This window comes from Histoplasma capsulatum (assembly GCF_000150115.1).
Source record: "Histoplasma capsulatum G186AR genomic scaffold supercont2.1, whole genome shotgun sequence".
NCBI lineage: Eukaryota > Fungi > Ascomycota > Eurotiomycetes > Onygenales > Ajellomycetaceae > Histoplasma > Histoplasma capsulatum.
In genome coordinates this window covers 1,081,026-1,104,892 of record NW_025544801.1, presented here as the reverse complement: position 1 = coordinate 1,104,892, position 23,867 = coordinate 1,081,026, and the positions used below count along the sequence as shown (strand labels likewise).

Sequence of the window (23,867 nt, the reverse complement as noted above, 5' to 3'; positions counted from 1 at the left end):
ATTGGTATCGGTCCCGACCTGCATTATCGGCGGCGTTTGCGGAGGTGGAGGTTGAGGCGTGGTTTGCATTGGAGTCCTTCTGAGTAGTCGATCCTGCTACGGCTGAGGAGGAGGAGGAGGATGAGGAAACGGCATTGAGGGCATTTGACCTATGAGCTGCGGCGAGCTGGGCTATGTATTTCGAGTTTTTGAGATAGGAGGGGGTGAAGAAGGGGGGAGCAGCAGAGCCATGCAGGAAACCCGGGTAGGACGACGAAGAAGGCGAGTAATAGTCTGGGTAAGTTGCGAACTGCCGCGAGTAAAGCGGGAGAGCTGATATAGGTGCAGGAGTGGTTGCTGTGCCGGAGGGAGGGAGGGACCTCCGCCATCCGCTTCCTGCTGGCCCACCTGCAACCCCTCCTCCCCCCGCGCTACTACCACCGTTCGTCTGCATGTTGCTGTTGTTGTAGTGGATATTATCGAGCCAGGAAAGTCTGGTGCTGCTCGCTGCTCTGGAATCCAGGGGAACGTAGTGCGGGGGGTACGAGTTGCTTGGGGTGGCGGACGCGGAAGCAGAGGATAGGAAGGACGGAGGGGGTTGACCTGACCAGGCCGACGGATGCTGTTGTTGATGGTGGAGTTGCAGCTGTAGTTGGAGGAGCTGCTGCTGGTGGCGTAGGAGTTGCTGGGTCGAAGCCGGATTTAGGGAGTCGGCGGCTGTATTGGCAGCTGTAGATATGTTATTGGTGGTGGAGTTGGGGTTGGATGTCGTGGAGTTGGCTAGAGCAGCGGTGCCGGAGACAACAGAAGCGTACGAGGAACGACGGGGAATGGACGAGAAGGACGGCCCTGAGGGGTAGGAAATCGGAGGAGCTCCACCGCCGGAGCTTGGGGGGGGAACATTATTTGTCATAGTAGAGGGGAGAGGGAGAGGAGGAGGGGGAGGAGGAGGAGGAGGAGGAGGAGGAGGATTAAAAGGTGGTGATGCAGAGAGAGAGGTCGTGGAGTGGAGAGATCTGGACGACAGAGTGGAATGACCTCACAACGGCAGCACCATGGGAACTCCAGCCCGCGAGAGAGCAGGGGCCAGCCAACAGGGCACACGAGAGTGACGAGACGGACAGGATCAGGTGTCTGGCGGCGGTCAGGCTCAGGCTCAGGCTCAGGCTCAGTAGATATGGTTAATATTTAATCTTTGATTCCTGTGATGGGTGAAGGGTCAGCCAGTCAATGCTATCCGTCTGCCGGTGACGTTCTTCCCATTTACTAGCAACTAGTTAAATACTCATAGTAGTGGCAGGCTACGAGGAGAGTTGTTGGCGAAAGGAAAGAGACTGGAACTTTTAAAAGAAAACACAATGCACTCCACTTTCGGACACCAGAATAACATATCCTATCTGTATCTACATGTTATATGGTGAAGTTATGAGGAATCATATATATAGTCCGAAGTTCGACAGGGACGCACGGCCACCAGCTTCACCATCGCTCAACCCACTCTTGTCTCTTCTCCCAACCAATCTCTCTCCCCACAGTTGCGTACATATCCTCAACCGGCGCGCCGGGGGAAAAACCAACCCGAACCCTCGTTTGACCCTCAAGCAACTATGACCGACTGTGCCTTGGGTTGCGTTGGGGGCCAGTAAATAATGCTACCTAGTAGTACTGTACATACACACTTCGCCCGTTCGTTCAGTCCGAATTCATTCAACCTACCGCTCTGCTCGTAATTTTCTCTCAACTCTCAACCCGCAAGAGACATCGCGTGAGAAGGGGGTTTCCGTGCAGCGTATCATTGTCAATTGCCGTCATTACTACGAACTAAGTAACTAGTTAACTAGTAGTTAGTTATCTATTTATCCGCTTTACCTTAACAACCGGGGGCCTCGAACATAATACATCCATATATTTTATTTTAACCAGAGGCAGGAGAACAAAGTTGCAGGAAGTCATCCTTTTTTGATCCCCCCCGACCCTTTCCCCTTCTCCTTTTTAGTCTTTTATTGTTATTGTAGTTATTTTAATTTACTTCAAGAGTCAGCACCACTTCTCCCGCCGTGCAAAGACTTAAAAAATATGTAACAAAAGAAAAAGGGAAAAAAAATATCTTGCAAAATAGCTGTACTGTACAAAACACACAATATATGATCTTCAAACATTTACTTGCTTCGGGCTAAAAAAAGGAGAAAGAAGAAGAAACATTTTTGTGTGTAAGCTAACCACCCGAAAGAAACCTTTAAAAGCTGAATTAAACAACATAGTTGAATGAAAAGAAAACCCTTTCTTATCTAGCAAAAACAAAAATGAACGGGGGAGAATGCCAGTCTCTCTCTTCAAATACTTTTTTTGCATTTCTGTGTGGTGTGAAGCAGCTGAGAAGACGGAGAAAAAGAACCCAGAAAAAAATATTAAAACTAATAAGAAACCCCATTGCACCTGTACAAAAACAAAACCCAGAAGGGCATATCGTTAATATGACAAATTATGAATACAGGGAATGAAGGTGATACAAGCGGTAGGGATCGAAACCACCTAGGGGAAGAGGGAAGGCGATCAGAGCTATATCAGAAAACAATACCCTCTCCTCTCCCTCAACCCTCCTTAACGGCGAGAAATGGAGACGACAACGATATCCAACGAAGGCAAGAAGAAAATCTATTGTCGACAGGCAGATGGAAATACAGACCGGGACGAAGGACAAACAGAGGAAGGAACAGCGAAAAAATTTTTTCGGTTTTTTAAATTTTTCAACTTCTCAGCCCGAATCGGTTTTCTTAATTTTTTTGCTTTTCCCCTCTTTATTTGTTCCGCCAACCTATATCACGACGCAACAGCGACAGAGACAGCCGTAGGCGAACCCTCAGCAGTATTGCTGCTATCAATGTTGCCATTATGATTGTTATCGGAGTTAGCATTCGTATTTGTAGTTGTGGCCATTGTCACATCGGCCTCCCCCTCCGCTTCTTGGCCATCCCCGTCGCGTATATGATTGAGACCTTTCTTCTCTTCATTCGTAATGGCATTGGTAGCGGTGGTGGTCTTGATGCTGTGATTCATCTTGCCATCAGCTTCGTCAGTGGCTGGCGCGTCGCTGCTGTCGGCAAGAGCAAGAGCAGAAGTGGGAGTGGAAGCAGCAGCACCTGTGCCGTTAGTTATATTGGTGGTAGTAGTAGCACCACCCGCATCTTTCCCGCCACCGCTGGCACTCTGCTGTTTGTTTTTGCCATGTTGCTCTTTTCCCTGGGCGCCTTTCCCACTCGTTGCCGTAGGCCGCACATCCTCCATAATACTGACACCATCAACAACATCAACGGCGACAGCAGCATCAGCCTTCGGCGGCGCAGCCCACGTCGGCACCTGCCAAACAACCCCCGTAAAGCTCTTTAAGTTAAACGTCTTCCGCTCCCATTTGCGACAAGGTTTGCCTGTGCGGTCGAGGGCGCGCAGTCCCGCATTGATGGCGCCTTGGTTCGCTTTGGGTCCGAGTTTGTGTGACGGTGTTGGTGCTTGCCCACCTGTGCTAGTTGAGGCATTGCCTGTGCCTATCCCGTTGAGGTTGGGGCGAGCGCTGGGGTCAATGGAGCCATCCTCTCTGTAGGTTTTGTTTTCACTATATTAGCAATTGTTGTTTCAGATGGATATGAATTTGTGGGAAACACAGATTTTATCCAACGTGGCAAGGGAAAACAATTAAGGGTTTTCTTTTTACATATATAATACTTTAAAAAAAAATAATAATAATAAAATTGCAGGGGAAAAAAAGGAAACATACAATCTGGGTTTCTTCTTGGGCCCAGGCTTCCCTCTCAGTTTCGGCGTGGTATTGAGATCCACGCCTTGTCCTAGACCTCTTTTGCTCCCAGGTTTGGGACCCGGGATCCCCTTCCGTCTCTGGGCGTCGGATTGAGTCGTAGGAGTGGAGGTTGCGTCTGAGGCATGATCAGCAAAGGACACGGGGGCCACAACAGTAGGGGTAACTGCTGCTGCGGAGGCGGAGGCGGAAGTTGAGGACGGCGAGGAGGAAGAGGAGGAGGAGGAGGGCGAAGGCGAAGAGGAAGGTTTGGATTTGATAGCGTTGTTCCTTCCGTTGTCCTCTGGGGAAGGTTCCTCTGTGGTCGGACCAGGGACGCTGGGGAAGCGCGATAGGAGAGAAGAAGAGAGCTTGAGGACGAGCGGGTTTGTGAGTTTGAAGGACGGTTTGGATGATGATCTGCCAGCAGATGAGGAGTGTGTGGAAGAGGAGGCGGAGGAGGAGGAGGGATCCCTGGTGGATGATGGCATGTCTATGCTTGCTGGTGATGTGTAAAATAATTACAGCAAATTTGCTCGTCCCTTTCTGGGGGTCCGAAAAAGGGTGGTGAAATCCCTTTCTTGGGAAGAAGAATTCTCCGCGACGGTGGATGGAAGAAGGGATGCCCTTTTATTCATGCAAAAAATATAAAACTTTTCAAATAAGAAAAAAAAAGTTTAACGTAGTAATTGCCTTCTAAATAATTCTTTTCCGGCAAAGAGAGGATTAATCGTTTCCAGGGATGGGGTTCTCTCGTAGCGGCGAGGGGAGGGTGAGGAGACTCAAGAGGCGAGGTGGCTCTAAAACTGGTGGATTGCCTATCTTGGAAGAGTTTGACGTTTAGAGAGGGTGGTGAAGACGATAACGGTGAAGGTGGTGAGGGTGGTGATAGGAGCGTTGGTGGTGGTGGTGGTGGTGGTGGTGAAGGGAAGAAATCAGGGAGGATGGGCGGCGGGCAGAGTTAATATGAGGAGGTGGGCGCGGGTTGCCAGCCAGGCGCGGGCTGAGAGTTTCATTGTCACGACGAGACGACGAGAAACCGGCGTGAGGTGTTATTATTATAATTCAGCGTGGGAAGTGGAAGCGGCGGGAAGCGCAGCCAGACAACCGCCGCGGTGTGGGTGTGGGTGCAACACAGCGCTCGCAGCATGGGCGAACGGGCGCTGGGGAAGAGCTGGGCCGCGCCAAGAGAAGGTTCCAGGTGCCCCCAGTACCGTGCCGATACGCCCTCTGGCAGCTATTTCAGACGCAAATTCCTGTATCTTACGGTGTCCTGACAGCTCGGGGCTAGACTTGACTGACCTTAACTTAGCTTGTTAGTAACCACCCAGTCCGATGACTAAACAACCCCTATTCTTGGATGGGAGGTCTGAAGTCTCTCTTACATAGTCCCTTATCATGGCTGACCAGCTATGAGGAAAAGTAACGTCGACATCCGTACCACCCATACTCAATTGTAAGTACCATCGAGGCGTATACACCCACATACGGAGGAGAGAAGACAAGGAAACACCAAATTCAGCCAAATTCACCGCTGTAATATTGCGGTAGACCATCCAGATACGCATGTGTCCACAATGGGAACATACTCAGCAGACAGGGGGATGATCTATATGAATTACATCCCTTCGCTGCTCCGCGGTTTTCACTTCGCAGATAGAGCCATATCCTCCAGACTGGATATATATATATATATATATATTAGCTGATCTATTATTAGAAAAGTAACTTCGCAGGAGAAAGGACAAAAAATGAATTGATGCAGCGTCTGTCGCTGGTTCTAGCTATAATCTAGCAGCAGTTGATCTAGAATGAATGGACATCATAGGTACGCCATCTACAGTTAAACCCCAATAACCAAATAAGGAGATGCGAGGAAATACACGGCTCTCCGTCCAACAACAGAGCAGAAACATGCAATCCCGCTCCACCAATCAAAATCTGACAAAATCACCCCCACCCATGCCATCCCATCCCATCCCATGAAGTAAAAGAACAACCAAAAGAAAAACAACCTCCTTTCAAATCCCGACCCCACCCCTCCTCTCCATAACCATCCTCACCGCCTCCTTAACCTCTGGCGCATCCCTTACAGACCCCAATACCAACCCTTCCTTCATCCCCCTCCGCAACTTCCCCGCACTCTCCTCATCCCCTTTGAACGGCACCAGCCCCAGTTGCAACAGCCTCGTCGCCTCAGCCTCATTCGCCCGCGCCAGATTCACCAGCTGCGTGAGCTGCGCCTGAGTCTGGGGGGTTAAGCCGCCATTTCCGGCCGACGCTGACCTTGACGAGGATGATGAAGAGGAAGAGTCTGGTGGTGTCAGATGGGAGATGAAAATGTTTAGCGTCATGGAGGCGTTGCGGGCTAGGATGAGGCTTTGGAAGGGGAGGAGGTAGAAGGCGTCGAGGTGGAGGAGGGTAGAAAGCCAGGTAGGGAAGTGGGAGGCTGGAATGAAGGTGCCGTTTTGATGGGTGAGGAGAGCCAGTTCGAGGGTGAGGAGAGCGAAGGAGATGTAGAAGCGCCACTGTGTTTTTCTCAAGTGGTTAGTTTTTCTTCTTCTTCTTCTTCTTCTTCTTCTTCTACTCTAGAGGACACGGTGAACCGGTTCAACAAAACAAAAAAGAAAGAAGAGAGGGAGCGAAAACCTACATATCGACCCCAAGCAGAGAGCCAGAACAGATTCATCAGCACCATCACGATAAACCCGCCTATGTATTGGGGCAACAGCACCCGCAATCCCGCAAACAGAAACTCGCCCATCGTCTTCGCCTTCGACCCTTCCACCACCGCCTGCCCAAACCGATCGTACGCAAATCGCTTGACGGGATCCAGCAGCGTGTCCTGCGCCAGCCTCAGCTGCACAAAGAGCGCGTCGGGCGATTCATAGCCATCACCATCGCTGTTGAGAATGTACTGCTGGCTTTGGCGCTTGTCCGGGTGGTGCAGGGCGGCTAGGCGACGGAAGCGTGATTTGATAGTGCGATCGTTCGATGTCGGGAGCACCCCTAGCAGTTGGTAGAAGTCGCCCTCTACGCGGAGTTTGTGGTATGTTTCGTAAAGGGTGTAGAGGAGGTAGGAGGCTATGACGGCGATGTAGATTCTTCGGTAGTGGCGGGCGTAGCGGGGGCTGGAGGGGGAGGGATGAGGGTCGCCGGCGCGAATGGTGATGCGGTAGTAGATGTTCTGGAGGAAGGAGGTCACATACTGTAGCGCACTTGTTAGCTCAGGGTATATTTATGCGCATATGTAAAGGAAGAAAGTTCACTCTCGGGAGAAATGCCCAGCCGGCGTAGGAGAGGACCGTGGAAAGAATGTCGTCGGCCATATTTGCGGAAGATGAACTGTCGAAGCTCACAAACGCATAGAATTTCACAGGCAAAGAACGAAGCAATTTAAGGGGTCAACAAAAGTATGGTGTACATGTCTCCTCTTAGTACCGGCACGTATAAGAAACGGCGAATGCTCTGCAAGACCAAAGGTTAGGCAAATTAAGGAACAGAATACCGGCTGTTGAATGATCAATGATATCTAGATCGGGTGTTTGTGTTGTCTGCGCGGCGGCTAGCTGGATATCTTGGCAAGCACCCCGTGATTCCGTGGGACAAAAAAAGTCTCTACAAAAAAAAAAAAGAATCAATATCTGCACACATACATTCAAACATTCAAGCTGCAAGTCACAACAACAAGGTGGTATACCGGCATGCGCTATGTCATTGGACGCAATGGACATTGACTCCGTTCCCGTCTCACCAGAGAGAAAGCGCAAAAATAGAGAAAAGGACGGCCACTCAGCCAAAAAGCGCAAACATGAAGTGAGCAACTACGCCGCGCAACCGGAGGCAGAAGAGTCTTCGCCAAAGCCCAAGAAGAAAGAAAAGAAGGATAGGGAACACAAGAAACATAAGCATCATGATGACTTCGAGCCATCTGCGCCGACGCTACCAGCTTCCCCCAATCCACGATCACAAATTACCAAGAAGCACAAACATCAGTCCCCAGCAACCCAGGATGATGAAGAAGAAGAACCCCCAACAACCTCCAGAAAACCTCTCACTAAGGCCTCCGCATCACGATTGGAATCCACATCCACAGACTCGATGGAATCCTCCCCCTTCCACCTCATAACCGCAACGCTCTACGTTCCTCTGTCTCCAATCTCCATCTCCCCAACGCACGCACTCTCCTCCCTACAAGCTGAACACCTCTCTCCGCTCCTACTTACCTACTTCCCACCCGTCCGCGGCATCGTGCTCGCCTACTCTAACGCCTCCATATCCTCCACTCCTCCCTCGCCATCCTCCCCGTCAACCCCGCACAACCCGGATGAGAGCCCAAAGCCACAACCGTTAACCCTCGCCATGAGCGCGGGTGAGTACGGCGTCCTTTACGTCTACCTGACAGCCACATTTTTGGTGTTTCGCCCAGAGCGCGGACAGCCGCTCGAGGGGTGGATAAACGTTCAATCCGACGGCTTCCTTGGCGCCGTGGTGTACAATCTTTTCTCCGTCGGGATTGAGCGGCGCCGGCTCCCCGCTGACTGGAGATGGGTGGCGCCGGGCCAGGAGTCGACTACATCAACATCGGAAGCGGTTGCGCCTAAAGATCGTGGCGGCAGTGTTGGCGTCGGCGTCGACGACGATGACGATGACGACGACGAGGACAAGTCTTCAGACTTCGATTCTGATAAGGAGAATTTCCGCCCCCTGCCTGCGTCGTCCGCTGCGATGCTTGACCACAGCACCCAGTATCAGAGCAATGGCGGCTTGGAGCCACCGTTCGAAGCATTCGAGGATGCCTCGGCGGGTTACTTCCAGACACGCTCGGGGCGACGGGTTCGCGGGATGGTCCGCTTCCGTGTAAGAGATGTGGATGTCATTCCCGGTGCGGAGCATGATAAGGGTTTTATAAGCATTGAAGGGACGATGCTGAGTCCTGAGGAGGAGGCGAAGCTGGTGGAGGAGGAGCGTAAGAGGGCTGGGTTTGCTCCTTCCTCGTCCTCGTCAGCGGTTGCGGCGGCGGCGGCAGGAGTATCGGGTGGAAGTGGCAATGCTGCACCTCGGCAGGCGGTGATGTCCGGTGGCCTGGGGACATCGAGTGCTTCTACTGCTTCTGCTGCTGTTGAAACCGAGGAAGAACCGGACGCGGAGATACCCGTGCGGCGGAAGAAGGGGAAAGAGAAGGAAAAGGAGAAGGAGAAGAAGAAGAAGAAGAAAGAAAAGAAGACGACTCTGTGAAGACCTGGTGAGAGGTTTCAAGGCGATGGCGGAAGACGAGGTTTTGAAAAGTGTTGGATGGGCAGTTGGCTTTGGCATATACTCCATCTTCTTTACTTTTATTCCTTTTTTCTTTTTCAACTCTTTTAGATCTGATAGAAGGGAAGGAGAAAGATGTCGATTTCCTATATTTTCAATTTGCACCATCATTGTTGATGTTGGTCATGTATCTATGTTTTGGGAGAATCTTCCTTGTTATTGCATGATCTTGCTTCTCTTTTCCCTCCACCCACTTTTATTTTTGGGAGCATGCTCTGAGAATATAGAGCGGATTACCATTTCTTCAGGGATGAGAAAGTCCACAGAACATTTCATTTACGAAGATTTTTATTTCGGATCTTTTTTGTCCTTTGGAATTCTCAGATATATTCCACTGCCATTCTTGTAAATAGGGGCAGGCGTTTCCTTGCATCATCATGATACGTTCCCCCAAAGCTCAATCTGGGCCTGTCCCATCCCATCCAGTAATCCAGGATAAGTAAACCCCCTTTCCCGAGAAAAAAAAAAAAATCAAATTTCAGTTTCAAAAACACATATGTATACACTTTTTCTCATGCCAAATCTACCTTCAACACATCCACCCCCTCGATCACCTCTTTTTTCCCTAACATCTTCCCTCTCTTCATCAACTCTGCACACTTCATAACAATTGGGTCCATTCCCAGACTCGCAACTGCCACCACCGTCTCACCCAGCACATAATACGCCACAAACTTCGCCGCCTCAGGTTCCCCCTTGACAATCAAATCGTCATAGCCATTCATCGTATTTCCACAGTAACGCAGCTGCCCACCCAGCGCTGACCAGAAGATCGGAATGAACGATTTCGCTTTCAGAGGCACGGAACTGTTACTCGAGAAGGCGTGGGCGATGGTACGCCCAACGCTTCTCCCTGCATTTTGTGCTACATCCCAGTGCTCGATGCGTACATGCGAATGGCCGCCTTGCCCTGCTCCAGGCCCGAGATAGGGGTATGTGGCGATGTCGCCGATTGCGTAGACATCGCTGCTGCCGCCGTCGCTGTTGTTTCCCTTCAGGCACTCGACGGCAAAGTATTCGTCCGTCCTGAGGGACCCGTCGCGTTCCAGGGTTACGCTGGGGTTATCGCGGAGGAATTCAGTGGCTGGGCTGACCCCGACGCCCAGGATGACGAGATCAGCCGGCAGAGAGGTACCGTCCTTGAAGTGGACTGCGCCTACCTTTGACGGATCCGCGGAAGACGGTGTCGCTTTGTCGACGGAAGCAGACATGTAGAACTTAACGCCGTTTTTCTCCAGGTTATTTTGGAAAATGCGCCCGATTTTCGCACCCATTATGCGCTCGAGCGGGGCGGATTCAATGCCGATGATTTTTACATTGTTCTCTTTGGAGAGCGCGTTACCTACTTCCATGCCGATGAAGGAGCTGCCGATTACTACAATTTCTTTCTTCTTGGTAGAACCCACAGCGGCTAGGATGGCCTGCACGTCTTGTATGGTGCGGAGGACGAAGATGTTCCCCAGCTCTTTGAAGCCGGGTAGTGGCAGGTGGCGAGGGGTTCCACCTGTAGCGAGGATTAGCTTTGTATATGGAATGGACTTGCCGGATTTGGTAGCTATGGTTTTGTTTGTGAAATCGACAGAGGTGGCTTCGTCCGAGACCACGGAGATGGAGACAGAGGTGTACCACTCTTGAGGTCTCAGGAGGAGCTTCTCTGGGTCTGGGATCAGGGCTTTGGAGAGCTTTGTTCTGTCAAGGGGGAGGTTAGCCTCCTTGGAAATTATTGTGATCTGGCCGTTGAAGCCATGCTCGCGGAGTACTTCTACTGCTCCGATTGTTGCGCTTCCGCTGGATGGGGAGAATTGTGTTAGTAGCTGCATTGTGTAGAGAGGAGGGAAATTCTCCAGACTGACCCTCCGATAATCACAACCTTCTGATCTTGTTGCGCAACACTGCAGGAAGATACGGGAAGTCTGCCATTTTCCTTGAAGGTGGCTTCATCCGCTTTGACATAGACACCGCCATCCTTCTCAAATACTTCATATTTATGCAGCGCATTCAAAGCTGGCGCGTCTTCCACGTCTCCAGTTGTAATATTAAAACAAGCTGACGCATATCAAAATATGGAACCTGTTAGCGCAGACTAATTCGATATCTCTTTCGATGAAATTTGATTATGTGCGCCAAAAAAGAAGAGAATATATAAATATAGGTAAGAATTGTAAAATATAACTTCCATCTGAACATAAATACTAGTACATACCACCATGCCATGGACAAGTCAGTCTTGCATCCGGAGTGAGCACGCCCTTTACCAGCGGCGCCCCATAATGCGTACAATTGGCAGTGAGTGCATGGATCTGGCCGCCATGTTTCAAGAGCAAGAGTTTCCCCTTCTCGATGTTCTCGACCTCTACTTCTATCTTGTCAGAAGGGAGATCAAGTGAGGTCAGGCCCTTGATTTTGAAAGTAGATGTTGATGACATTTTTAAATTTGACGCGGACAACTGTGGTGAAGTTGTGAAGTGGTTTATGCGTGCTTTGGCCCTTGTTATTATTGTAGAATTGCTGCTGCTGCTGCTGTTACCACTGCTGTTGCTGGAGTTGTTCTTCCTGGGGTTGACGATTCGAGAGGTATGGACGTGCTTGATGCGGGGAAAGTTTACAGCTTCTTGCGGGCGACAGGATGCAAGGATCAATGACGTGCGAAGCGGCTTCCACAATGCACGATTCCTGGTTAAGGAACCTACAGCAATAACTGGAGCAGAAGGGTACAACAGAGGATGTGTGAATTGGGTTACACTGCAACGGGTGATGATGGAGCTGGAAGTGGGGCAAGGGCAGAAGGACATACTATGGAATGACGCCAGTTTAAATACCCAAGGGCGATAGGAATGAGACAGGATAATGGATTTTTTGAGTATATCGATCTCATCAGAACTATAAATTGCCCAGTGTTGGTCCTGCGTTTGCAGGGAGATTGGCCAGGGCGCTTGTCGTGACGTCATTGGCGGTTTTGTCTCACCCAGTTGGCACAGGTTGACATTTTCCATATTTTGAGTGCTAACAATGTCTAGATGAGATATACATGCAAATAAGTAGTTCCAATGAGTAGTTCCAATAAGATGTCCAGGACCCAGTCAACTCCATCTACGCTCTCTCACAACTCGGTATTCTCACTTCAGCCTTGAATAACAACTATATCACACTCTTTCCCCGTAGACCTTTCCTCCGTGTTCGAACTGAAGGGACTTCTGCCCCGCGGGGCCCGCGGCCTCTAACGTTCCGTTTCTTAATCCATCCAGGGCCCTGTGGAAGTCCCTGAGACGCCGCGAAATCTCCGTCTGAATTCCCAGGCGACTCTAGTTCGCTAGATATTGTTAAATCTACAATAGAACTACAGCTCTCTTGTGACATTCCTCGCTTGGGGATATATTTGGAATGCTGCGTCGACTCCTTATCAGCCTCGGCAATAGCTGGGAGATCTGACCGCTCGTCGTAGCACTGGGGTTTCTGATGGGGTGAAAATGATAGCTGGTGTGGCGATGAGAGGGCTTTGCGGTTGTTTTTTCTAACTGCAGGCCTGGGCGGGGAATTCTCTGCCGCTGTTGTTGTGCGGGGTGGGGCAGTGGAGACGAATCGCGCCATGGGTGGTGATACAATTGGAAAACCCCTATCGGGTTCGTAGAAGGGATTAGTGATTACAGATTCACCACTTGAATCCGGGCGGTGTTCAGCTGGCTGGCTGTCTTCTACAGCGGAAGCAAGAACTGAAAACTGGGAGTCATCATGATCCAGAGTCATCCGATCCAGCTTAAGTGATGCAAATGAGGAGTGGTAAATGTCCGCAGACAGAAGGGCCATCGGCTGAACATGCTGCGCACAGTCATCAATTGGAACATCATCGGCTGATTTCGTTCCAGGGTCTAAATCGGTTTCAATGTGTGTCTCATCAATTGGAGGGTCAAGCTGTGCGGTGGTTGCTTGGTCCTTGGTCGACGGTATGGAATCCTGGACGAGCAGATAGCCGGACTCCAGAGTCTGAGGTTGATCGCCCGATAATAATGCCGGCGATTTCTGATGCTCGGGCTCCGGCTTGAATGCAAAGGGATCGGTCATAACATCTTGTATACATGAAGAGGAACTGAGCACCTCCGCGATGATTCTCTTTCCAGGCACATCTAGTGGAGAGCAGTTTCCTGAAGACTTAGACACAAGTGAGTCGTTTCGGTGACAATGTCTTGAGGGACTTAGTGGTGGGCTTGAGGTAAAGCCAGCAAAAATAGGGGATTTAACTATTGGCGTGGCCACTCCATCAAATCCATTGTTTGTTCTAGAACTTTGGGCGTCGAAGAATGCATCTTCAGGAGCTTCAGGAGGGAGAAAGTCCGAGTCGAATCCTGATCGGAACCCAGCCTCTCGAATCATTGTTGAAATTTTGTGTCGCGTCGGGGAGGAAACGGTGACGACTTCAGGAATCGACGGGGGAAGTTCAGTGAAACTGGTTCAGGTATCGGGTAAGCTGGCAGGCGCATTAACATCAAAGGAGAATTTATACCAACAGATGGTTCTGTGTCTCCTCCGCCACCTCCACCAGACTATCCCCAGACCCCGCGGACAGCAATTTCGGTTCTATGAGCTCTTCAAATTGCATTTCCCTAAATCCATCATCTTCGCCTTCCCATTCATCATAACCAGGCATCTCAAACTTGGTGTACTGTGCCACTCCATTGTCGTTGTCGTCATGGCTTTGCGGGGGTTGCTCTCTATGTTGTCGCGCAAGTCGCATTGTCAAAGTCCCATCCACAACACTTTCGACCACGGCAGTGCGATATTCTGACACCAATGGTTGCCAGTTCGTAGCTTTAGACATGTCCAATTGCTTAAAAGCGATGATTGTTCCAGGCTTCATATCAGCGCCTTGTGCATCTTTCAACGTTGATACATCGTCTGGTAAACTTGGAAGATCATCGGTGGACGCACCCCTTCCCAGAGGAGTGGCCTCCATACCAGTAGCATCCTGGATTTGCGGACCAGGGGCAGCTCTGTTAAGCGACTTAGCTGGGGTTGCTGGATGTTCACCAGCCCCATCACCTCCATAATCTAGATGATTTTCGTTTGAAAAACTGGCTTCTCCGTTGCAACAATCGTCATGATAGTCTTCTACCCGGTGATTTCGAGATTTACGCTTCCGCTTCTTGCCACTAACTTGTTGACTCCCTTTAAGTTCGCGGATTTTGGCCTGGGCATCCTTATCCCATCGTTGAACGAAAGGGAACGGCGGTGCAGATAACTTTACATCGTCATAAAGACATTCCGTAGCTTGGAGAATGAGTCGATCTTGCCAGTTTTCAATTATATCGATCTTCGCCTCCGTAGGTTTATCGACGTCTTCAACCAACGGCAATTCTTTTGGAGTGAGCTTCTCTGGTAATGCCCCTTCATTTTCCTTGGTCTTGGGGCGCTTCAAACCCAGCGAATCAAATACAAGTTGCCGAGAGCTGGGAACATCTGATATCGATTTTCTCTTCGATGATTTTCCAGTTTTGCTTGGAGCTCCATTGGGCCCATTTATAGGTGTGGTTGACAAAGATTCCGGAGGACTAAATGTATTAGTGTTCCTGGTAAGCCGTGGGCTCCCGTGTACTCCGTTTGAAATATCACGCAATAGCTGTTCACGCTTCCGCTCGAATTCTGCTTGCTCATCAACGACTTTCGTTTGAGTTCCTGGGGTCGCTTCACCCAATACCTCCGGAAACGGGCCTGGATTAGCCTCGCACCACTTGCGCAGATCGTCGAAATTAGCATCTTTATGAAGTATTCCGAGCTCCTTCAATTTTTCGAGTTTTCTCCGTAACTTATTTCTCCTATTGGTGTTTTTCGTCTTTCGAGAGCCAGTACCGGGAGGATGATCAATTACCCGGGGAGCAGCTATGGTGGACTTTGTATCAGTTTCCGTTAAAGAAGTTGTCGTTTGCCGTTTGGCACTGAAAGTAGGGGATTTGATAGCTTCAGATCCTGAAGTTGATGAATTGCCACTTGAATTTGAAGAGGCTTCGGACGACGCTCCGCTCGAGCTGGAGTCGCTAGAAGAAATGGAGCTTGTTTCATTCTCGTCGCTTGACTGATCAGTACTAGAAACAGAAACACCATCGCTAACCGATTCCGCATCAGAGGCTTTTGATCCCTCGAAATCAACGTTCTGTTGATCCTCGAAGCTTACACTGGCACTTTGCTTTTGTGAAGATGTGGAGCCTGTCTGGCCTTTTCGATGCAAGATCCCGTGGACTTTACGTTCCACAACACCAAGGTTCGCTTGTGCTTCTCGCTTCTGTCGCTTGGTCGCTTGTTTTTTCGACCCACGTGTGGACGGCAATGAGCCGGTCGCTTTCGCTCCAGGCTGCCCCTCAGTTCGTCGCGCATAGGACATTATTGCTTCCTCAGATGGGGTTACAGCAGATTCATCGCTCTCGCTCTCGCTCTGATATTCATATTCATCGTCATCCTCGTCACTGTGGTCTACATCCCTGGCCGCAACCACAAGCTCTTTCCCAGCCCCGTCCACCTCTTCTTTCCACTCTGGGTCGTTCTCTTCATCATATTCATCTTCATCGTTATAGTCTCCTGCAAGAGCGTCATCGATCCGCCATCCACCAAAGTTCAAACGCCTTTTCTTCCGTGGTGGGATTGTAATAGGCGGCCTTGACGACGTGGCTTTTTGAATGTAAGGTTTCCCAAATGGAACACCATCGATTAAATGTTTCCCATCGATAGTAATCTGATGCCGGCCCGTGAGTCTCCTGGCCATAAGATCGCTAAGTTGTAGTGCACGTATTCTACAGCCCGCAATGGAAAAGGGTCCCAGAGTCAGTAAATCATAAGCCAAATAAAAGAAACGAAAAAAAAAATATATAGAAAGAACTTGACCAAAGGATAAACATACACAACCTCATCTCCATCTCTCAGCAGCCCATCAACCTCCATGAAATGTAAGCACTCAAACCCCATAACTTCTACCGCATAATCCTCCAGGCCCCATTGTCCCGCATCACCAATACCATCCTCAACGTGTGTCTCAAGCGGAATAACCTCATTCACATCTTCCAGCAATTGTGCAATGGTCAACCCCCCGCTTCCCGAAGCCGCGGCGGAGGCGCCAGCTCCAAAGCCAGAATTTGGCGCGCGCGTTGACGTAAGAGTAGAAGATGACACAGTCGCGAAGGACAAGACAGCGGAATTGGCTTTGGAAGAAGCAGAGCTGGGCGAGGATGTCGTCCAGAGGACACGGGTGGTGGGGAGACCGTGCCGCTGTATAACGAGGTGGAGACGCATGGCGGTGTGTTTTGGGTTTAGGACGTGGAAAGGTGTCGGGGCAATGGTAGGATATGGACCCTATCAATTTCTTTTTCTTCTCCTAAGCCTTGCGGTAAATATCCCGTATTTCAGCAGCCTTAGTTAGTTGGATCTTGCATGTGGAAGTTATTTTTTGTTAAAGGGATATAGCAGGCGTCAGGCAGTCTGGCACCAGGGTAAGCGAGCCAGTAGGCTGGCGATCTGATCTAGAGCCAGGATAACGAAGGTGCAGGAAACAATCATGTAGTGATTGATTCCAGTCGCACCATTACCATTTTCTTTTAGCTCTCAGTGTCTTGACACTGATCACTTTTGGTGGTAGTTAGCCTTCATCTAAAAAGCTGCCTATCCGAGTCTAGCGCCACCCTTATTCCCCTTTATTTTATTTCCACAATTCAAAGACCGTCGAAGAACAGCTATTTGAGAAACTTATCTCAATGAGCCATATTTAATATTTGATCTCTATTGAAATCCAAGGTGGTAATAAATTTGTAATTCCGGTCAAAGTTGTCATTATCCTCACATTCTTTCTTCTTCTTTTTTTTTTTTAAAAAAAAAAAAAAAAAAAAAAACCCAGTAGTATGTTCCATTTTCCATAAGTTGAAGTCCAAATCCAATGAGTGGAGGCGAGGAAAGAAGAAATAAAATAAAATAAAAAAACGCTTTCGTTATACGAGTCCCTGAGCTCTCGCTGTCATGACATGTCGTTATCCAAATAGAAAAATATACTATGGGTAGAAAAACCAAAGGAAAGACGGTTGTGGAAATAAAGGGAATGAAACATTTGATGGAGACGATGACATGACCGCACCCAAATGCTATATTCTATCTAGCCGCTCGCATCCACCAGATGACAGATGGTCCCACTATATTCTGTGGGATAAGGACTCAGACATTCCCAGGGGTTATTCCCGAGCCTTCAGTGTTTTCCCGCCCCAGGTACGGGTTTTCTACTGGGAACTCCCATGAACGGCATTGGTCTTCGTTGTGGTTGCTCCTGTCGTGCTTGTGGTGTTTGTGGTGCTTGTGGTGACTGTGGTGATTGTGGTGACTGTGGTGACTGCGGTGGCTTTGGTAGCTGTAGTAGTTGTTGCGCCGGGGATGGAGTTTCCCAGACAACTTGTGTTTGTTGAACTTGCCCAGCTGATGTCGATTGCGCCAGCCGGTTAGCACCATGTCCATCCAGAGAAGTCGCATTCGCATGATAGCTATCGAAGAAAGACTCCGTTGATGCATTCCGCGGGTCGCTATTGGGGAAGAGCCGCTCGTCGTCTTTATTATTTTTCGCTGAACCCTTATTATCAGCCCCTGCCCATGATCCTGGCTCTGGGGGGTTATACTCGCGCCGCGGGCCGTCCACTGGCCCAAGAGCATCTGCCATGGCGTCTTCATAACTTGGAGGAGCATCGTCGTACTCGTCCTGCACAGGGGGAACTGTCGGGGCAACTTCGGGCCGAGGAGGCTGGGGAGGCGGATCATCAGATGCCTTGCTAGCCTTACCAGGTGTCCGCCGGATGGCATCTAAGAGGGCTTGGGGAGGGGCTATTCCAGAGTAGACTTGAACGGCCATCCGGAGTGGAAGGACGATGAGCTCGGGCTAGAATAAGGAATATTCATTTAAGGTTATCAGGTGCTCAAATATGAAATTTCAAGTGAACCACCGATCGAGCAGTATGAAGATCTCGGGGGCCATTAGAATGCATATCTGGAAACTGTTTACTAACGCACCTTCATTACACCGGAAGATCCATGTGTTAACCCGACTCGTATATCCAAATCGTACGTCCGTGATATATTGCAGGTATCGAAGGACGGTGCCACAGAGCTGGGTAATGGGATACGATCCCACATGCTGGAATCTATTTTCCACTCTTTCCCAGCGGGGGCACTCCCATCCCCAAGTGGCATGTTCATATTACTGTGACTGACAATAACCCAGCTCCCGCTTTCAGATCGGGCAAGATCGTGGGCCCGGATGTGCGTATATGCGATTAATTCGACCTGCAGCATCTGCAAGAAGATCGTGTCTGGGCTCTCGTTGAGTTTTTTTACTAGTATTCGTAAGGGAAGTGGTTCGTTGCAAGTGATGATTGGAGGACTAGGTAATCTGGCATCGACTGAAAATCTGGGAGGTTCATCCTCGAGATCGATCAAAGCCGGTGGACTAGATTTTCCGAAAAGACCCTTCTTTCTCTGTATGTTGCCTGCTTTTGAAAATTGTTGCTGACGTCTAGCGTACGACTCCGCACCGGATTCTGTTGCCTTGGGAGGTTCGATTGGCAGGAATTTGACGTCCGCGAACTATATCGAGTCTCTATCAGCCTTGTAACCTAGCTGGCATCGCAGCGAACGCCTGAGGACGCGAACTATATATCCCAGATAATACATACCCCTCTGTAGTTCTCCTTGTAAAATTGTGGCCGCCCAACCGTCGCCTTCACATAATATCTAATCTCCGCCTCGCCTGGAAATCCCGTCAGTGACGGTGGAAGCGCCTTTCGGACGTGTCTATTCGTATCGCGTGCAACCTCTAGTCTTATCGCGCCCATGTTGAGATTAGTGCTCATATGTTGACTGCAGTCATTGTTGAAGGGAAACTAAACAGCACCCAATAAAAAAGGAAATTAGTCGCTTCGTCCAAATTCCTAGTCGCCCAATACAAATAATATAAAGACGAATCTCCTTCAACTCACTTTGAACCGAAAGGGATATTCATGACGGCCTGGCGGAAGGGTATAGTACATGTTATTTCCGACGAGCTCAGCCGCATCCTCGGCCGGAAATAAGGTAAGGACTTTGTATAGGAGCTGTGGATTTTAAATGCAGAGTAAGCAGTCAGAACTCTCAATCCCGGATCAAAAATTTCTCCAGGCGCGATTTCTATTGATAAACAGGCGCACATACTTTGTGTGATTCCACCTCCGTCCTCTTCTTCTCATTGCGGTCACTATTGGGATATTTCGGAGCCGCAAGCCGGGTCCTGCTCTCGCCTTCAAGTTTTACAACAACACTCGATATGGGAGTATCGGTAGCTAGTACAAGGATGACTCTCCCTGTGATGAAGTCTAAGTTCGTGAAGTGGGCATGCGGTCTGTCAAGATGGATTCGAACAGACATTGCGAATAATTGGCTTATTCCGAGCGAGATTCATGCGTAAAGCGATTGTCCAGTAGAGGAGAGCTAGACGTGGGGTGAGTACATTGGAGGTGAGAAATAAGTAACAAACGATGGGAAGGTCAAATCAAAACTCAGACGGAATCCAGAAGCGAGTGTTATTTGCTCAAGGCAAGTAGGTATGGAGTATCCCTGGATTTTCAGAGAATGATGCAGAGACGCACAAAAGGGATTAGTTTTGCTTGTTCCGGCATGTTGCGGCGGGGATCTGAACTTCGACTAGCGGTCCGAAAGCGGATGACGTTTGTGCCAAGTCTCAGCCACTATATATAGAACTCTGCTGGTGCTGTCAAGAACTTCAAGATAGTTCATACTGGCAAAGTTCCAACTACGTTCATTAAGGCATAGATTACCAAACAAGCTTCAGAAATGCATTTAAGCTAACTGACTGGAGGCGCCAGATCAAACATTTAATGGCGTTTGAGCCTTTTCGGCTAGCGCTAATAATCATTATGGCGAACATGTTTATAACCACATTAACCGCATGGAAAGAGTACTGGGATAAACCAAACCAACGCAGTTTTTCAGCTTCCTTCCCACCCCCGAATGATGAGATACTCCACATTCCCTGTTACGGGACCCTGAGCTACGATATGTAGTTGGTTGGTAGCTGTGTACTCCTGTAACAGCTGACCGCCTTAGCCTCCTCCACACATCGCCTCCTGAAGGGAACGTATGTCCAGTACATAATGCCCTAGAAATTCTGGATATACTTTGAATGATTGAATCTTCAAGGGAAGAAAAACAAAAACAAACCTTTGCTATCTATTATTCACTAACCAAAACAAACCTATAGTGCGGCTTGCCTATAAAAATCTATACTGTCTAGAACTAGAATACATGTTTCGAGGACAACGTCGCGTGGGATGATTCAGGTGCCGGGTCAAAGTTAGACATATATACCTCGAGCGGGGGTTTATAGCCCTTGTTTTGCAAGCATATCTAGTCCACCAGATCCAAAAGGAGTTAGCCTGATCTAAATGCCACTGGTGGACGGGTGACCTTACCAGCAATATCCAGATATAGGGCGAGAGCATTAAATCTGTGGTCCCCAAAAAGGACATTAGTATGTCACCAAGAGATGGCCTTGCTTAACATGAAATATCGCAGGTGTTTTTATGATACCCACTTCCTCCTGTCCCCGCTTAAGTCAGAGACGAGCCACTGGAAACGGTTGGTCCAGTTGATCAAGTCAAAATGACTAACGTCGATGAGGGTGCCTTTATAACCTCCTTGGCCTCCCCATTTGCTGCTTCGAACGCTAACCAACCCGTCATTCGGGCCTTCTTCCTGCTCGATTATCCGATGTGACTGGCGAAACAAAGACCATATACTAGGGGTTAATGATGCCCCGTACGAAAAGTACCTGAGTTGTTCCTGGTAGTCAGTGAAGGGTTACTGTCATTGCTGCGAGTGGGGGCTGGTACGAACCTCACATCATCACAGTCCGGAATATTCGGATTGAATTCTTCCTGCATATATTTTCGAGTGAGTTGCATGAATGCCCCCGATTCGATGTTTAACCGTGCGAGGACGCTATATATAACTGTGACTCGTTTCTCTATGCTCTAAATGTGAATACGATATTACCCGCGTTCTAGAGAGCATATGACTGACCTCCAAGCTGCCCAAAGACATAATCTGCAAATGCACTCCCTACTCTAGTTAGCAATAATTCCGAAGGGTGATTTGAGACGGGACCAACCTCGATGAGGGGTTGAAATCGTAGTCAGTGATAAAACGCGGAACCTCATAGAGCGAAGCTTGCTAATCATATAGCGGGAGTCCAGTCCCCTGATTCCGCTGTCAGAACAGCTATTTCAATCCTGTGTATAATATGGGTGAATAATTCAAAAAGCGCCTACCCCTGAATTTATAAGATAAGCACATATTAAAAAGACAAAGGAACGTAACAAAACGGAAGGAAGGGAAGTAATGAAGATTCTGAAAACTTCCAGTAGTTTCAACGTACCATGCTGTGTCTATAAATAATGGTTAGCAAAAATGATTGGCATCAAAACAGTGCCAGAAGTTATGTATGAAAGGCTAAACTTCAAAATGTCAAACTCACGCAATAATATTCACTGCCTCGCCCTGAATCTGAGCCTCAATCCCACTCGAAAGCGCTTTGGCTCGTTGCTCAATGGACCCTAAAGGCAAGACAGGAACCGTAATAACATCAATTCCCTGCTGGGAGAACGCCTTCTTGATACCCCGCCAATACTGTATTGGCGGAAGATATTTCCCGCCCAGTCTCAACTCGTCGAATCCTAACAGACCATGCGCCAGCACTATCGGGTGTTTTGGCTTGACTGTAGAGAATATCACCTCGGAACTCAAGTTAGGTAAACTCAATCTAATCACAAGTGCTCTGTTGCTAATTTGACATTCGACTTCTTTGTCTTTATGCGTTACTGACGGTATGTATCTCGAAGAGCCGAGTATCGGCCCTCAATCAAGGGCTCCAAATTCTCCAAGAAAGGATCCCTCAGATGGAGCTTGGACGCATATGTCGATGTGGAGCTGAATTGCCGAGTTCGAAAGGCAGCGAGTGCCCGAACATTGTTTGTCTGTTGACATGGAGACACTGCTTTGGACATCCACCAAAGGGCTGGGTTTCTGACCGCATACCTCATTCTGTACGTTTATGGACTGTAAAATGCTCCATTTGCATCGTCAATTCATGAGTGTAGAATGAAGCTGAAAATTAACTTATTTTTCCGAGGGTTCCAGGAAATGACGCCATCACTGTAGGTGTGCTAAATATATCCCTTAGATGCAAAACCCTGGATAGCGAAACCGAATTTGATTATTTCTACCCATCCAACGTGTGCAAAATTAGGAAATGGGAACCTTATTTAAAGGACACTGCAATATAAAAAATTCAAATAGAAGTTTAACTGCAGAGAAGGACCAGTAGCATATATTGTGTGAGTTCAATGAAGTGATATTATTAATATCTATGATAAAACATTGGACAATACCACCTTCCCAGGAAAAGGGTGTATTCCTTTCACGGATCATTCATAAAAAGGAAAGAGAAAAGGAAACAGAAAGCAACATAAACAGAAGAAGAAAAATCATTACGCCCTGGTCCAATTAGCATTTCCCATGCTGCTCATACATTCAATCCCTCTCCAAACGTGCTCGTTATCAAGTAAATAATTCAGGAATTCCCCGCAAGCTTTTGTGGCACTTGCGGATTAACGTCGGTAACAGCGTGAATGAGATCCCCAATGACTTGGCCGCCCTTTTTCTTGCCAATATTTTTTATCTCTTGGACTTTCACCTCAGCTTCTTTGTTGGCTTCGTCTTCGGCTACCTTGTTGCCACTCGAGTGCTAAATGAAATAAGTAAGAGGGACGAGAATACCAGTTAGTCTTCTAGTCATTTCCTTATACGTAGGGATATAATATACGTATGTCTTTTTGAAGTAGAAAGATCACGTGGATCCAAATGTCCGCTTAAGGATTGGAAAAAGGTCATATTTCCTCACCTCAGCCTCAAATTTTTTGAACTCCTCTTCCTTTTTTTGTCGGTATTCTTCGATTTCATTTTGAGCTTCGGTTCGGGCGTCCTTTATCCGCTTTGTACGGTCTACATAGATATGAAAATCAAGTTAGAGTGGGAGAGTTACAGAGGGAAGGGAATATTTGGTATCCGTCTGTGAATACAATAGAAGAAAGAAATCATACGGACATTCTCGGGCTGGAGTAGAAAACAGGCTGATTAGCAATCAATAACCAGGAATAGGGGGAAGGGTAGTAGGCTAAATCCACCCTGAAGGAAGCTCTTACCGTTCTGTACGATTTTCTGTGCCTCTCTTTCTGCCTATTTACTCATGGAGGATTCGTTAGCTCTCCATATTCTCCATTTGAGAAAGCCATTATGGATCTAGACGTAGAGGTCCGTGGTTGGGGATAGTTTGGAGATTGGCCTACGTCAAGCAAGGTCTGGATACCTGCGGAGTTCTGGGCAGACTGAAGAAATGCACACTAGTTAACAAGTGACTCCTGAAAGTGTTTACATGAAAGGAATAAGAAGCGTACCATCTTCAAATCTCTTTTCGGAAAAAAAAATCCTCTAAGTTCAGCGTCGATACCAAGTAAAATTGGTTATTAGATGCAGTAACGTTATAGAGCTTCCAGAGGTGGAGGTCACAATCTCCGCTTCTGCCGCTCGACACCGCTCAAGGGCTCTGACCATAATTTTCGGAATTACATCGCAGCTTTGGTAAATAACGACCCAAATTTTTACTGAAGGTTAAATTACTCAAAATAGACCGGAGGACACTTTATTTCTTCCAAACCACCCC

The 23,867-nt window shown here is 48.5% G+C and overlaps 9 protein-coding genes across 9 annotated transcripts; 2 read left to right on the top strand and 7 right to left on the bottom strand.

Annotated features, from left to right (window-relative positions):
- Positions 1-229: 229 nt before the first annotated feature.
- Positions 230-1,171, top strand: HCBG_00341 (uncharacterized protein; the record flags this gene model as incomplete). The annotated part of the gene is made up of 3 exons (XM_045427391.1): positions 230-277; positions 328-710; positions 970-1,171. The coding sequence occupies 3 exons, from the start codon at positions 230-232 to the stop codon at positions 1,169-1,171; spliced, it is 633 nt and encodes a 210-aa protein (XP_045291366.1).
- A 1,135-nt stretch (positions 1,172-2,306) lies between these two features.
- On the bottom strand, positions 2,307-4,629 carry HCBG_00340 (uncharacterized protein; the record flags this gene model as incomplete). The annotated part of the gene is made up of 2 exons (XM_045427390.1): positions 2,307-3,571; positions 3,752-4,629. 2 exons carry the CDS (start codon positions 4,258-4,260, stop codon positions 2,800-2,802), a joined length of 1,281 nt encoding a protein of 426 aa, XP_045291365.1.
- A 729-nt stretch (positions 4,630-5,358) lies between these two features.
- On the bottom strand, positions 5,359-7,098 carry HCBG_00339 (uncharacterized protein; the record flags this gene model as incomplete). The annotated part of the gene is made up of 4 exons (XM_045427389.1): positions 5,359-5,445; positions 5,833-6,297; positions 6,423-6,977; positions 7,039-7,098. The coding sequence occupies 4 exons, from the start codon at positions 7,096-7,098 to the stop codon at positions 5,359-5,361; spliced, it is 1,167 nt and encodes a 388-aa protein (XP_045291364.1).
- A 397-nt stretch (positions 7,099-7,495) lies between these two features.
- Positions 7,496-9,007, top strand: HCBG_00338 (DNA-dependent RNA polymerase I subunit A43; the record flags this gene model as incomplete). The annotated part of the gene is made up of 1 exon (XM_045427388.1): positions 7,496-9,007. One exon carries the CDS (start codon positions 7,496-7,498, stop codon positions 9,005-9,007), a length of 1,512 nt encoding a protein of 503 aa, XP_045291363.1.
- Positions 9,008-9,393: 386 nt separating this feature from the next.
- Positions 9,394-13,453, bottom strand: HCBG_00337 (rhodocoxin reductase; the record flags this gene model as incomplete). Its single annotated transcript, XM_045427387.1, has 5 exons — positions 9,394-10,873; positions 10,939-11,131; positions 11,289-11,783; positions 11,880-12,098; positions 12,235-13,453. 5 exons carry the CDS (start codon positions 13,451-13,453, stop codon positions 9,598-9,600), a joined length of 3,402 nt encoding a protein of 1,133 aa, XP_045291362.1.
- A 124-nt stretch (positions 13,454-13,577) lies between these two features.
- HCBG_00336 (uncharacterized protein) lies at positions 13,578-16,357 on the bottom strand (the record flags this gene model as incomplete). The annotated part of the gene is made up of 2 exons (XM_045427386.1): positions 13,578-15,840; positions 15,969-16,357. The coding sequence occupies 2 exons, from the start codon at positions 16,355-16,357 to the stop codon at positions 13,578-13,580; spliced, it is 2,652 nt and encodes an 883-aa protein (XP_045291361.1).
- Positions 16,358-16,987: 630 nt separating this feature from the next.
- HCBG_00335 (arrestin) lies at positions 16,988-19,495 on the bottom strand (the record flags this gene model as incomplete). The annotated part of the gene is made up of 5 exons (XM_045427385.1): positions 16,988-17,975; positions 18,107-18,679; positions 18,769-18,975; positions 19,072-19,185; positions 19,283-19,495. 5 exons carry the CDS (start codon positions 19,493-19,495, stop codon positions 17,298-17,300), a joined length of 1,785 nt encoding a protein of 594 aa, XP_045291360.1.
- A 1,023-nt stretch (positions 19,496-20,518) lies between these two features.
- Positions 20,519-22,188, bottom strand: HCBG_00334 (triacylglycerol lipase; the record flags this gene model as incomplete). The annotated part of the gene is made up of 7 exons (XM_045427384.1): positions 20,519-20,594; positions 20,682-20,918; positions 20,984-21,113; positions 21,170-21,208; positions 21,258-21,346; positions 21,624-21,864; positions 21,972-22,188. 7 exons carry the CDS (start codon positions 22,186-22,188, stop codon positions 20,519-20,521), a joined length of 1,029 nt encoding a protein of 342 aa, XP_045291359.1.
- A 298-nt stretch (positions 22,189-22,486) lies between these two features.
- Positions 22,487-23,631, bottom strand: HCBG_00333 (uncharacterized protein; the record flags this gene model as incomplete). The annotated part of the gene is made up of 5 exons (XM_045427383.1): positions 22,487-22,892; positions 23,049-23,149; positions 23,350-23,383; positions 23,494-23,532; positions 23,602-23,631. 5 exons carry the CDS (start codon positions 23,602-23,604, stop codon positions 22,719-22,721), a joined length of 351 nt encoding a protein of 116 aa, XP_045291358.1.
- Between the last annotated feature and the right edge of the window lie 236 nt (positions 23,632-23,867).